General features: G+C 40.9%; 1 protein-coding gene across 5 annotated transcripts in view; it reads left to right on the top strand.

Moving 5' to 3' along the window:
* kcnt1b (potassium sodium-activated channel subfamily T member 1b) overlaps positions 1-15,896 on the top strand; it is a 105,823-nt gene that overhangs the window by 25,806 nt on the left and 64,121 nt on the right. The window contains exon 1 of one of the 5 annotated variants that reach the window (XM_052461824.1): positions 5,216-5,975. The exons of 3 other annotated variants lie outside the window; for them this stretch is intronic. In XM_052461824.1, coding sequence (XP_052317784.1) covers positions 5,827-5,975 — 149 coding nt within the window. In that variant the 5' untranslated portion in view covers positions 5,216-5,826. Of the gene's footprint in view, positions 1-5,215; positions 5,976-15,896 lie in introns of those variants that run through there. One more of the 5 variants, XM_052461825.1, reaches the window with a different exon arrangement.

Genomic DNA, 15,896 nt, shown 5'->3' with positions numbered 1-15,896 from the left:
AGGCAAGTGGAATACATAGAAAATAATTGGCTAGTACAGTGCCTTCAGAAAGTATTCATACCCCTTGACTTATTCCACATTTTGTTGTGTTACAGCCTGAATTCAAAATGTATTAAATTGCTGATGTTTTTGCTCCCATCTACACATAATACCCCATAATGACAACATGAAAACTGTTTTTAGAAATTGTAGCCAATTTATTGAAAATGAAATGCTGAAATATCTCGTATACATATGGATTCACACCCCTGAGTCAATACTTTGTAGAAGCCACTTTAGCAGCGATTCCAGCTGTGAGTCTTTCTGGGTAAGTCTCTAAGAGCTTTCCATACCTGGATTTTTCTAAATTTGCCCATTTATTATTTGAAAATTTCTATAAGCTGTTGATCATTACTAGACAACCATATTCAGGTCTTGCAATAGATTGTCAAGTAGATTTAAGTCAAAACTGTAACTCGGCCAGTCAGGAATATTCACGGTCTTCTTGGTAAGTAACTCCAGTGTAGATTTGGCCATGGGTTTTAGGTTATTGTCCTGCTGAAAGGTGAATTAATCTCTCAATGTCCGGTGGAAAGCAGACTGAACCAGGTTTTCCTCTAGGATTTTGCCTGTGCTTAGCTCCATTCTGTTTATTTTTTTATCCTGAAAAACTCCCCAGTATTTAAACATTACAAGAATAGCCATAACATGATGCAGCCAGCACTGTGTTTGAAAATGTGGAAAGTGGTACTCAATAATGTGTTGTATTTGATTTGCCCCAAACATCACACTTTGTATTCAGGAGAAAAAGTGAATTACTTTTTTTCCCCCAGTACTACTTTAGTGCCTTGTTGCAAGCAGGATGCATGTTTTGGAATATTTGTATTCTGTACAGTCTTCTTTCTTTTCACACTATCAATTGGGTTGGTATTGTGGAGTAACTACAATGTTGTTGATCCATCCTCAGTTTTCTCCGATCACAGCCATTAAACTCTGTAACTGTTTTAAAGTCACAATTGGCCTCATGGTGAAATCCCTGACCGGTTTCCTTCCTCTCCGGCAACTGAGTTAGGAAGGACACCTGTATCTTTGTAGTGACTGGGTGTATTGATACACCATCCAAAGTGTAATTAATAACTTCACCATGCTCAAAAGGATATTCAATGTTTGTTTTTTGTTTTTTACCCAGCTACCAATAGGTGCCCTTCTTTGCTAGGCATTGGAAAACCTCCCTGGTCTTTGTGGTTGAGTCTGTGTTTGAAATTCACTGCTCGACTGAGGGACCTTACAGATAATTGTGTCATTGGGGTAGAGATGAGGTAGTCATTAAAAAAATCATGTTTAACACTAATAAAACATGCAACTTATTACTGTATGTGACTTGTTAAGCAAATTTAAAGCAAGTATTTACCCTGAACTTATTTTGGCTTGCCATAACATCTGGTTTGGGTTGAATACTTATTGACTCAAAATAATATCTTCAACCACCCTTGCCTTGATGACAGCTTTGCACACCACGCTGATGGCATTCTCTCAACCAGCTTCATGAGGTAGTCACCTGGAATGCATTTCAATTAACAGGTGTGCCTTGTTCAAAGTTAATTTGTGAAATTTCTTTCAGCTTTTGAATGCGTTTGAGCCCATCAGTTGTGTTGTGACCAAGTAGGGTGTATACAGAAGATAGCCCTATTTGGTAAAAGACCAAGTTCATATTATGGCAAGAACAGCTCAAATAAGCAAAGAGAAGCAACAGTCCATCATTACTTTAAGACATGAAGGTCAGTCAATACAGAACATTTCAATAAATTTATGCAGTCGCAAAATCCATCAAGCACTATGATGAAACTGGCTCTCATGAGGACCGCCACAGGAATGTAAGACCCAGAATTACCTCTGCTGCAGAGAATAAATAAGTTCATTAGAGTTCCCAGACTCAGAAATTGCAGCCCAAATAAATGCTTCACAGAGTTCAAGTAACAGACACATCTCAACATCAACTGTTCAGAGGAGACTGTGTGAAGCAGGCCTTTATGGTTGAATTGCTGCAAAGAAACCACTACTAAAGGACACCAATAAGAAAAGAGACTTGCTTGTGCCAAGAAACACGAGCAATGGACATTAGACATGGAAGACTGGAAATTTGTCCTTTGGTTTGATGAGTCCAAATTTGAGATTTTTGGTTCCAACCGCCATGTCTTTTGAGACGCTGTGTGGGTGAACAGATGATCTCTGCATGAGCAAATTTCCCTCCATAAACAATGGAGGAGGAGATGTTATGGTTAGCCTTTTGGGCGGCAGGTAGCCTAGTGGTTAGAGCAAAGGGCCCGTAACCAAAAGGTTGCGAGATCAAATCCACGGGCTGACAAGGTAAACATCTGTCGAGGCAGTCAACCCACTGCTCCTAGTCAGTCATTGTAAATGAAACCAAATTTGTTCTTAAATGACTTGCCTAGTTAAATAAAGCTTAAATAAATAAACCAAATATGGTGTGGGGATGCTTTGCTGGTGACACTGTATGTGGTTTATTTAGAATTCAAGGCACACTTAACCAGCATGGCTACCACAGAATTCTGCAGCAATATGCCATCCCATCTGGTTTGGGCTTAGTGGGACTATCATTTGTTTTTCAACAGGACACTGACCCAACACACCTCCAGGCGGTGTAAGGGCTACTTTACCAAGGAGAGTGATGGAGTGCTGCATCAGATGACTTTGCTTCCACAATCACCCGACCTCAACCAAATTGAGATGGTTTGGGATGAGTGAAGGAAAAGTAGCCAACAAGTGCTCAGCATACAGTATGTGGGAACTCCTTCAGGAAAAGTATTCCAGGTTAAGCTGGTTGAGAGAATGAAAAGTGTGCAAAGCTGTCATCAAGGCAAAGAATGGGTGGCTATTTGAAGAATCTCAAATCTCAAATATATTTGGATTTGTTTAACACCATTTTGGTTACTACATTATTCCATATTTGTTATTTCAAAGTTTTGATGTCTTCACTATTATTCTACAGTGTAAATGATGAAAATTCCAGGCCTCTCTCATCTTTTTAAGTGGGAGAACTTGCACAATTGGTGGCTGACTAAATACTTTTTTGCCCCACTGTGTGTGTGTGTGTGTGTGTGTGTGTGTGTGTGTGTGTGTGTGTGTGTGTGTGTGTGTGTGTGTGTGTGTGTGTGTGTGTGCATGTACAGTGTGTGTGTGTGTGTGTGTGTGTGTGTGTGTGTGTGTGTGTGTGTGTGTGTGTGTGTGTGTGTGTGTGTGTGTGTGTGTGTGTGTGTGTGCAAGCATGTACATACAGTATGTGTGTACGTGTGTGCGTGCTGTATGTGGTCATGAATGTGTGTGTCCAAGTATGCCGGTGGTGTTGACTTGTCAGCCTTTCTCCCCTCTCTGGCCATGTTATGTTGAAGCAGACAGCTGTGCTGTTGTGTAGCCTGTGGAGCTTGACGCTGCTTGCTCCTGTTCTGTGTTTTGACAGAACAGTATTACTGTGGCTCTCGGTTAAGGAGGTAGTGGTGCATGACCAGTGATTATGGGTGATTAGGGGACCGTGGTCGCTTCGACGGCAGTGTGTCTGTCCGTGTGTGTGTGTTGTCGCCACCCAGACTGCCATTCCATTTTCCCACTGTCGCCAGCCTTATTTTCAGTATTGGAATAAGATTGATGGGGACCTTTTTGACCCTCTCCCAAAGTGCCTATTATCTGCAATTTGCTGACTGTTCAAACTTCTAACAACACTACAGTACAGTATGTATGTTTTTTATAGCTAGTGTTTTATTTTATTGTTACTGACTGTGGTAGGGTTATTAGTGCTATATATTGTTGTTTTCCAAAAAGGTACATGAAGCGGAGGTAATTTGAAATCACGCTCTGGCAATTATTGTCCTTGACTATGTATAAAACCCAATAGTAGCCCTTGCACCAGAGTGATTTCCCTTTGATCTAATGGCAATAGCGCCTGGTTACGAACATTGACAAAGCATCAACTTATCCTAAGAGCCATACTTTGCTTAAAAAATACTACTGATCATTCAGTTGTGTCTGTCTGCTCCTTGTGGTAAACTGCTGCTCCTGCTCAGCGTCTGCTGGAGGTATGGCTGTTGTTCTCTCCATCACCACAAGGTGACTCTGTGGAGACTGAGTATGGTCCTCTCCTCTGTTTCCTCCTTTGTTTTCTTCCTCATCCTTTTTCCATCCTTCATTCTAAATCGTTTCTTTTCTTGCACCCCCTTCCATCTCCATCACTTTTTTATTACATTACCTATATCATTTTCTCCCCTTACTGGACTCAGTCCTCCTTCACTTTTCTTCTTGCAATTGCTTTTCCTGGAGTTGCTATCTATTGATCATTCTAAAGTGTTTGTGACAGGCTGTCTTTTTGTCTTTCCTTGTATTATCCTCTTCACTGTAGGACAACGTAAAATGTTTTGAGGGTTCAGTAATGTTGGATAATATACTGTAGGCCATGGTGAGGAGTGGAGGTTCCATTTTTGTTATGGTGTTATAAATGAGCTCCTATATTAAGTGCATACAAGCATCCTAGTGTTATGTTAATTGCAGTGCACCTGTTCATGTGCCTGTGGCTGTTGGTCTGGTGGTGCCACATCCGGTGTTGTGTCTACACTGTAAAAGACTACTCACTTTAGATGAGACATGGGAGTGATTACTGATTATAGGAGTGTCAGATCTGGTGGCAACTGCGAGCTTCAAGCTTTACTGAGATTTCACAGTATGAATAAGTCATCCATCACTCTTGTTTTGTAAATTAATAAACCTCACCTCAGTGATCCTATGCATTAAAAACCTCTTAAGGATCCGCCCATTTATTTCCAATTTTCGCCTAAAATGCCTGTAGCTCAGGACCTGAGGATGGATATGTATATGCTTGATACCATTTGAAAGGACACACTTTGAAGTTTGTGGAAATGTGAAATGAATCTAGGAGAATATAAGAGATTAGAGCTGGTGAAAGATAATACAAAGTAAAAAAAAATTTTTTATTTTTTTTATTTTTTTGTACAATCATCTTTGAAATGCAAGAGAAAGGCCATCATGTATTAATCCAGCCCATGCACAATTTAGATGTTGTCCACTAGATGGCAGCAGTGTAGGTGCAAAGTTTTAAACTGATCCAATGACCACTGCATTTCTGTTAAAAATGTTGTATCAAGACTGTCCAAAGTGCCTAATTGGTTTATTAATAACTTTTCAAGTTCATAACTGTGCACACTCCTCAAACAATAGCATGGTATTATTTCACAGTAATAGCTACTATAAATTGAACTAACAATAATTAGATTAACAAGAATTTAATCTTTCTGCAAATATCAGATATGTCTATGTCCTGGGAAATGTTTGTTACTTAATAGAGGTTATTAATTCATAATGGGGTAAAGATACTTTAAACTACAAAACTGTTAATACACATTATATTTTGGTGCACAGAATGACAGCTGTGGCAATGTGCACTGATCAAAATAAATCTTTGATTTACACCCCCCTTTGAACATCTTGCAAGTTATGTAACAATTAGTACAGCTACACTAGCAACAGGGGCACGCGTCTACTGGGTAGAATGGTTTGATGACGTCTGGAGGCTGGGATGCAATGGACCTCACATCTGCAAAGGATGGAGTGCTGCTCAATAACAATAAGCTCCCAGCACTTTCTCACATGATTGTGTGATGCAGAAAGGAATGTAAAGCAAGTCTACCTCGGTCTATATTGCCGCAGAAGTGCGTTCAGGATGCAGTTTTGAATTTCAGTCGCTCCATAGGCTGGTATCGACAGCAGAGGGGTAACATATTGGTCATTCTCGGCTGGGGGTAACTTGGGAGAGGGTGAACGATGGCAGGCGCTAAACTCACGCCATCTCCTTCGGAGATAGACCCAGACGTCAAGACCGAGGCGCCGAAAACACCGGAGGAGCCGACTTGGGTCAACCCGTCGAAGCCGATACGAACGATGGGCTCTTTTGGGAGTGATGCTGGGCAAAGGTACCGCACATTGACCCGCATGAAGCCGCTGCATGTCTCAGACTAAGAGCACCAGTTCGATATCAAACCCGCAGCATCCTCAAACCCGTGTGGTGCTTCAAGCGCGCAGCGCAAAGCGCAGTCAAATTGTATCCCATATAAGCTATTTATTATTATATTTAGGCAAAGGGTATGAATTGACCTATGTAATGATACATTCGTATCGAATATATAGCCTACATTCCTTAGTCGATTATATCCTTTGCAAAAATGAAAATAACAAATCGCGATCTCTTTTTTTCCAGTCTGTTGATAGGTTAAGGCTATATTGACACATGTTATGCGCGATTTATGAAACTGATTTATGACGGATTGTCAAAGCTGACTGCACGCAATGGCACTGTTTGTTACATTTGCGGAAATTGGCACTGTATGTGCCACCCACTTGTGAATAATATTTTTTTCTCAGCCTCCTGTTTAGGTTTTTCTGGGTTTTTCTTTATGTCTGCAGTTTGATTCCTGTGCATCGCTTACATAACTCCGAGGATGCTGCGGCTCTTTATAGACCGTACAATTGCTTTATCGGTTGCATGGAGGATATTAACACATTTGTATTGATATTTTACTCATTCAAGTGATTTAATCGATTTCAATTTCCACGATAGACATTTACTTTTGAGTAAATTAGCAGACGCTCTTAACCAGAGCGATTTACAGGAGCAATAAGCATTAAGTGCCTTGCTCAAGGGCACATCGACAGAGCCCTGTCGGCTCGGCTTGGGGATTCGAGAATTCTAACCAGAAACCTTTCAGTTACTCTCTGCTTTCCAATGCAAACCACAGGGGATTATGTATATGTGTGTGTGTGTGTGTGTGTGTGTGTGTGTGTGTGTGTGTGTGTGTGTGTGTGTGTGTGTGTGTGTGTGTGTGTGTGTGTGTAACCTAGGCTACATGTGTGCCGGAGCACATCAGCAACTACAGTGGAGTAGCCTTACCTTCACTCCCCAGCCAAGTCACATGAGATGCTTCTCTCTGAATGGGACTGCAGGGTTTCATTAAGGGGGAGTATATGCAGGCAGCCTACATTGGCCTGCCTGAATAATAATCAGTATGGGAGTTAAAATCCTCTCTTTAACATTCTGATCCCTTCTCGCCGTTTCTCTTAGCACTTTACTGCATAATTCAATTAAGGATGTTGGTTGGGCAGAAACGTGAAACAAAATTTTGAGTCTGCTACAGTATTTTTGCTGTGTAGCAAAATCCAGAGGGGAAAGGTAAGGTTGAGCTTGATGCAGGGTGTTACATTTTTCAATAGTTGCAGAGAGTTCTGCCAAGTCAATACAGTTAATAACAGCAGTTTTAACATCATTAACAGTTGCATATCCCTGTAATGTTTAGTTCTGACATTTATGCACATTGGAATCCACTTACCTGTGATTTTCCAATGTCACTGACTTCATTAACTATTCAGAAACACTGACACACGTATGTTAACCGTTTTCTGTATACCATTACAACAACAATTATGTCAAAGCGAATGCAATATTGCTGAGGCCATAGTATACTGCCTTACTGCCTGTGAAAATAAGACAGTATAGTCTGTAGGCAGTATATGTTTCTCTTTCAAAGGCACTAGCTCTCATCAATAATACAGACTGAGGCAGAACTCAAGAGGCCCACTGCTGCACCAACAGCAAAAATGCATCAGGGTTGCCTACCCCTTTTTTTGGAGTCTAAAGTAAAGTACTGTAGCTGGTATACCATAGAGCAGGGGTAGGCAACCCTGGTCCTGTGGGGCCACAGGCACTTCATGTTGTTGATTTAACGTGAAAATCTGAGGCCCGCACTCGATCCTAACCCGCAAAATATAGAAAATGCGCTGTATGGTCAGAGATGGTGGAACTCTTTTTTTGACAGGCCTTTTCAGATATATCTATGTTTCTGCTTATAATTTCCAACATTTATGTAGACTATTTGTTAGTCAGGCTATTTGTTAGGGGTTGCAGGAGCGTAGTGGTTAGAGTGTTGGGCCAGTAACCGAAATGTTGCTCCATGGAATCCCGGAGCTAACAAGGTAAACAAACATCTGTCATTCTGCCCCTGAACAAGGCAGTTAACCCACTGTTCCCCGGTAGGCCGTCATTGTAAATAAGAATGTGTTCTTAATTAACTGACTTGCCTGGTTAAATAAAAATATGGTGTGGGGTGCTTTGCACCCTCACTATAATTAGATACATGCAGCTTTCCTTCTGTTATTACTAGAATGCTAAATATATTCTTGCTCACCAGAATAATGTCATAAATAGATATGCTTCAATCCAGTTGACATCGGAAAGTTTGTTTTCTCTTTCATCTCTGCTTCTCTCGCGCAGCAAAGACGTTTAGAGAACATTGCAATAGGCCTAACTCTAAAACAACGAGAAAGCCTTTCCATGCAAAACTTCATCCGTTTGACCAGTTTTAAGGAAATTAAAAGCTGGTAAGATGACTCAACATGCTTGTTTATAAGATTTCAGTTCAGCTTGGATGCATATTTTATGTGGTTGAAATACTATCAGCGTTTATAACGCTGTTAAAGCTGGCACCCTTTACAAGCGGTCCCTAACCGCGCCTTCATTCTCTCAACATCCTATAATAAAATAATATTTCTCCACTCCTGTTCCTGATTAAAAATGTTAATTTGTGTATAATTTTACTGTAAGAAATGCTTAATTCTGCAGGAGTTAATATCATATTAGGTCAGAGTTTCCCAAACTCGGTCCTGGGGACCCCAAAGGGGTGTACATTTAGTTTTTTTGCCCTAACAAAACACAGACAGCTGATTCAATTTGAATTCCCCCTCTTGTGACTGTCGAATTTGTATAGCGCCTCACAATCATCAACATACATATCATCCTCTTTTACCACTTCACCAAATCTTTTCCAAACATTAGACTACTGTTCTGGTCCTTTCTTCTATTTATTTACAACAGTAGAAGCTACCGGGCCTCTGCAGATCTTCTTCTCCCGTCTGCCCTGCCTACTTTCTATCCCCTGTTGTTGTTTCCCCATGCTGTCAGCCTTAGGCTCAGAGACAGAGATGATTGGGAAGTTTAAAGAGCCCTGTGTGTGTGTGTGTGTGTGTGTGTGTGTGTGTGTGTGTGTGTGTGTGTGTGTGTGTGTGTGTGTGTGTGTGTGTGTGTGTGTGTGTGTGTGTGTGTGTGTGTGTGTGTGTGTGTGTGTGTGTGTGTGTGTGTGTCCACGTGCTAGTGATGCGCGGGTCAGCTGTTTCCCCCGCGCCCACAATATGTGAAAATCTGAGGCCCGCACCCGACCCGCAAATATAGATAATGTGCTGTACAGTCAGAGATGGCGGAACAATTTCTTGACAGGCATTTGTACATAGGCCTATGTTTCTGCTTATAATTTCCGACATTTTGGTAGGCTATTTGTTAGTCAACTTGACTATAATTAGATAGATGCAGCTTATCTTCTGTCATTACCTGTTGCCCTAGAATACTACACAAACCCTTGCTCACAATAATAAAAGTCATAAAACATTGATAGAATGAATTCTTAAATCTAGTTGACAGTGGTAAAGTTTGTTTTCTCTTTCCTCTTTCATCTCCGTTTCTCTCGTGCAGCAAATACATTTAAGGCCTAATGAAAACCCTCAATATAGCCTATCGATATGAATTGCGCAAGAATGATACATTTCTGGATTTTTAATGCATTGTTTTCTCTATATTCAACCCGTCTGCCCGCCACGCACCCACCCTTCATCCACGCGGATATAACCGCTGGGACTGCGGGGTTATGAGTCAACCCTTGCATCACTAGAGTGCTTGTGCTTGTGTATGTGCATTCATGTGTGTGTGCTTGCGTGCAGGGACAAGATAGTGTTCCTCAGATGATTATGATAATGGTGGTTATGACTCTAAACCCATGCAGCTTAATATACTCACAAAAGCCTCAGAGTCATCGTGCACTGATCAAAAATACACTGGAGTGGGAATGAGAGTAAACAGCACAGTTTTCACTGAATAGCCTACAGTGTTGATTTACTGCTGCGGCATGGAATGATAAACTCAGTAGAATATAGCAGAGATAGTCTGAGTCATTAGTAATATCGGGGATCATATTAGATAGTCAAACAGCACCTCACATTAGATAGTCTGGTGTGCTGATCTTTCATGCATTGATCTGGCATGAAATCGAAAGGGAAAGGGGGATACCTAGTCAGTTGTACAACTGAATGCATTCAACTGAAATGTGTCTTCCGCATTTAAACCAACCCCTCTGAATCAGAGAGGTGCGGGGGGGGGGGCTGCCTTTAATCAACATCCATGTCGAGGCTCTCATTTGCATAATAGTGTCCATATCAATTCATTTGACAGTTATATTTTACATGTCCATGTATTGTATGAAAAACATTTTATAGTATAAAAAACATTATATTACTGTATCTGTGACTGTAAAAAAAATCCCACTTCCCCTCACTTTTAATTAACTTCCTTCCATCGGACAGAAAGGATGCTGTCAGTCAGTCAGTCAGAGTTCTCCATGGGAAGGCAATGAAACATGATCAGCATGAGACCTGTCCTCTACATGCTGTGTTCAGCTCTAGAGAGGATGGAAGTAAGAAGAGATGGAAGGAAGGAGTGAGAATCCATAATATGACCCATCTCCATTGACCCACCGCTCCATTCCTCCACACTCCTCACTGTTTAGTTATTCATTACGGCATTATTTAAATGCCTAGGAACCCCCTCAGTGCCGTGCTAGGATTCTTCACGGTACATTCATACCAACAGCTGGTCGGAAGGATGTAGGATGTAAACAAACAGTGTAACCAAGACTTACAGTAAACGAATATAGTAGTTTTCTTTCCAATGATACAGGAAGTTGATACTGTAAGATCTTGTTCTTTTATACTGTAAAATATGTGTACGATATTCTGATTATGGGACTATTATGATTATGGGATTATAGGATTAATAGTACTCACTTCCAAAGCATGTACCTTATATCGTGAAATTAAAAAGAGATATTCATTGTGTGCATCTCTATCCCTATAGAATCCATTGAGATGTTACTCAGGTTTGATACATTAGGGATAAATCATCATTTATATAATGGTTATGGGAATATGCTATGTTCTATGCTTCCAAAGTCTGTCCCTTAATGTTGTGAAACCAAATAATTTTTTTGCAACTGTATCCATGTATCCATATAGACCGTAAAGGGTGCATGATTAGGTTTTTACCCTAGCACTACACATCTGACTCAAATAATTCAAGCTTGAAGATGGGCAAAAAACGAAATGTGCATCCCTTGGGGTTCCCAGGATCGAGTTTGGGAAACGCTGCTATAGATGTTACTCAGGTTTGATACAGATCACGAAAAGATCAATTGTGTGCACTCTTACAAACTCTATTGAGATGTAACTCAGATTGATTATACGAAGCTATAGGTATAGAAAAACTTAATACTTTAGCTGAATTCCCTCTCCAGAATCCTCCGCGATCCTCATCATTAGGTCTTTATCTTCACACCAACTCACCCATTCCCACACGAAAAAATACTACACTAAATACTATGGTATAAATACTATAGTAGGTCGCTGGTTCGAATCTCCGAGCTGACTAGGTGAAAAATGTGTAAATGTGCCCTTGAGTAAGGCACTTAACCTTAATTGCTACGGGTCTGCTAAATGACAAAAAGGAATGGCTTGATGCTCTGGCCTCAATAGTAATAACCACTTTTGTCTAGGGAATGGCTGGAGGATGCTGATGACGGATTGCAGGGGGATTTGTTGCTCTGCAGGCCGAGGCTGCTGCTTTTCTAATTGAAATGAGGAGAGTGCTGTGCTTGAAAAGACAACGCAATGTTCTTTCTCTTTGTTAGTTTTCTGCCTTAGTTTAATCTCTTACAACCTCACCAATCCTCTCTTAAGCTCCCTGTACCACAATAATTGATTATGTATAGGCTTCTCCTATTCAGCTGTTGTTCAATGTAGGGCCACTACTATCATCATTCACACACTGTATGTTGTGCCAGTCATTATCTATTAGTACAAATTGGACATACAGTTGGCAGATAATTTGTATTTTTTGTAAATGCAAATGATATCCCCATAACTCAAGCGCACTTTTTTATATTGTATTATTATTTATTTTTTTACCCTGTTTTCTCCCCAATTTCGTGGTATCCAATTGTTTAGTAGCTACTATCTTGTCTCATCGCTACAACTCCCGTACAGGCTCGGGAGAGACGAAGGTTGAAAACCTTGCGTCCTCCGATACACAACCCAACCAAGCCGCACTGCTTCTTAACACTGCGCACATCCAACCCGGAAGCCAGCCGCACCAATATGTCGGAGGAAACACTGTGCACCTGGCAACCTTGGTTAGCGCGCACTGCGCCCAGCCCACCACAGGAGTCGCTGGTGCGCGATGAGACAAGGATATCCCTACCGGCCAACCCCTCCCTAACCACGCCCCACGGACCTCCTGGTCGCGGCCGGTTACGACAGAGCCTGGGCACGAACCCAGAGTCTCTGGTGGCACAGCTGGCGCTACAGTACAGCGCCCTTAACCGCTGCACACCCGGGAGGCCTCAAGCAGCCTTTTTAATAAATCCAAGAGCACCTTTCCAAGGGGTTACCTCGTTAAAATACAGGAGCTTGTTAGTTGATTGGACTCAATGCTGTATTTTTTATTCCTTTAGTGGGAGGGAGAGCATGAACCAAGTTATTATCCAGGATCCCTTCTGGGATGTCTTCTTAGCAATCCATCTCTAATCCATTAATCTATATCTGTGCTTAAATTGGCTATTCACTCAATTTAATAGAAATGTTGGTTGCACCTTTAACTGTGCCCTAATTAGCGTACTACTTAATCATCAAGATCTTAGAAGTTAACACACACTCCATTAGCTTCAGTATACTCATAGCAGGTGTTACTGAAGCTAGCTACGGTGAGCTCCAAAGGTATTGGGACAGTGTCACATTTGTTGATGTTTTGGCTCTGTACTCCAAAACTTGAAATTATAGTGACTATGAGGTTAAAGTGCAGACTAGACTATCAGATTTAATTTGAGGGTATTTTAATCCATATCAGATGAATCGTTTAGAAAGTACAGCAGTTTTGGAACATAGTCCTCCCATATTAGGTGAACAAAAGTAGTGGGACAAATTCACATATACAAAGTTATAGATGCACAAATATCAATCCCCTAAAATGCTAACCTCCCCTGTTATTGTAATTGTGAGAGTTTAGCATATCATGGGGGATATGATATTTGTGCATCTGTAACTTTCTCACTCATCATTGTTCACGATTAATTCAGGAGTATCCGTAATCATGGTAGCATCCATATTAAATGTAGAAGTGTTTAGAAACGTATTATATTCTTATTTACAATAAAAGTTACGCCCCAAAATGACACAATACATTAATTACCATTCATTTCTATCGGGCACAAAATAATCTGGAACACAACCTAAACAAACAGCAAACGCATCAAACACATTTGTAGAGTCACAAGCTTGATGTAGCCATTGCATCCTATGCATATGGACCAAATACTTCACTTTTTACTACTTTAATATACATATAAATGAATTTGTTCCAAACGGTTCACTCGATATGGATGAAAATACCCTCAGATTAAAGCTGACAGTCTGCACTTTAACCTCATAGTTGTATCATTTCAAATCCAAAGTGCTGAAGTACACAGTCAAAACAACAACAAATGTGTCACTGTCCCAATACATTTGGAGCTCACTGTATAAAGGGAAGTGCATCTGAAATCTCCATCTCCTGGATTGTGTTGCTGCTTATTTCTAGCCATCTTGATATAACTGTTCGGTTATGATTTCCTTTCCTTTTAGCAACTCTGGCTTAATGAGCTGTTTTAAAATTCAACTGCCCCTTAGAACCAACTTCTCTGCTTTTAAACGGCCTATGTGGCATCGATATGAGTCAGAAACATTCATTCTAGTGTCAAAATTGACTAAAAAGTGTAAATAGGATAATTCCAGTCTCGTCCAAAGCTTGATTTTTCTAAGTGAGTTTGTCACTATTTACTGGAGGGTTGAGTATGGATTACGATTGTGCCCACAAACACGAGAGAAGTAGCTGTGCTGCACACTCCATGCAAACATAGCAGCTAATACCTCCAAGAAGTCAGACAGACCTGCACATTACACAGCACCTCAGACTTCTTTAAATAAGACAACACGTCGCTAAGGCTATGTTGAAATAACCCTTGGTTCTAAGCGTGGTCATTTGCTGATGTGTTTGATAGTGTCAATCACTCGAGTCTGCCACTTTTTGGTGCAAAATGAGAATTGAGATGATCAGTTTGCACTTGTATCCCAACTACAATTTGTCAATAATCCAAAACCCTGTTTTTTAAAACATGATTCCCTATTAGACACCACCAGACAGACGAACACTGGTAATAGATAGTGAGACAGTTGCAAAAAGCTAAACTGCACCGAAGCATGCTAGCTGCTAACGTTACTTGCTAGCTTAATTGACAAACACAGAGTTGACATTTAGCTCGCTAGCAAGTGATTTTGAGCACTGATAGACAGCGTGTAACTTATGCTTTATTTACGATAGCTTGACAGTTTGCAGATGATGAAGTTGCATACATGTTAATGTTCTCAAAAATCAGTCCTGAGCGCGCAACCACACTTTCCCGACTCGATAGACTGTATACACTGCGCTGACTAATTTTATGCAACATTTTTTTACATGAGAAATACTGCACCAAACACCTTAGCTAGATGTAAAATTTGCGTGACTAAGACTTCATTGACAAAAACGTCTAAATTAATGACAGATGTCTTGATTTATACACCCCCAAGACAACTCTTGTTTGGTTTAATTCAATGTCCACTAGCATTTCTCAATCAGCAATCTTCAAAACGAGGCCAAATCAAGGAGTACAGCCATCCTTTAACGTGGTCCCCATGACAAATTATGTCACAATTGTTATCATTAAAGCTGTGTCCTGGAGCGGAAGCAGTTGCTCATCAGTTGACTTGAAAAGCAAAGTAGCCCCCATGGAAGCGTTGTCGTGATTGGTACGTTGTGAGTTCCTACCCACAATCCCTACTTTGACAGTCGAGTGGAGCTAAAAGCTGCCATTAACATTCAGGAGGGTGTATATGTCTGTGCGTGCGTGTGCATCCTTACAAACACTAAATGCAAATGCCTTACATCTTTATTGTTTAAGTCCCTTTGGATTATAAGGACAGAGTAATTCCCCAGAGGTGTTGGCAGAGGCAGGTGTGACTTCAGGATGGGTGTAGTTATATGCCCTACTGGCAAGCTTCCACTTTTGGGAAACGGAATCAAAACTACAAGTTCCAGCATCCCTCTAAATTACTGCAGAGACTCATGTGGCCCCACAACATTTCAATAGGTCCTTGAGGGAACAAGTGACAGAGGATTCAGCCGGTGTCAGCAGCATGGATATATGCATTAATTCACTAATACATGCAGTGTTTAGCACTGGTTTAGCACTAGCAGTTGCTGTTTTTTAAATATAAATTGGTTTGCTGGATCTACTGTCAAAGTGAGGTGAGAATCAATTTGTTCCTGCATTGCATGCCTCAGGGGCTAAACAGAATGTGACAGTGTTTATGATGCACTACCTCACCTGCATGATTACCAAGACAACAGAGACTTGCAGGCTCCTCCAGTGGGCCTGTGATGCCTCTGATACCAGAGGCAGAGACCGAGTGTTGGTGATGTAGCAGTAGATATGTCATCAACAGAGCTGATAAGAGGATGAACATCTGTGTATGGCCTACTGCTTGAGTACCAGATAAGTGCTTTATAATTAGATACCATCTTTATTGTTCATTTCACAGTCCTCAACTACAGCCATCAAACAGACCGACACTCACCAAGAGAGATGTTGACAAAACCACTCTGTTCATTGCCA

Source organism: Oncorhynchus keta, chromosome 14, assembly GCF_023373465.1.
Source record: "Oncorhynchus keta strain PuntledgeMale-10-30-2019 chromosome 14, Oket_V2, whole genome shotgun sequence".
Taxonomy (NCBI): domain Eukaryota; kingdom Metazoa; phylum Chordata; class Actinopteri; order Salmoniformes; family Salmonidae; genus Oncorhynchus; species Oncorhynchus keta.
Note: the sequence above shows the minus strand (reverse complement) of the source record. Positions and strands in the feature narration are given on the sequence as shown.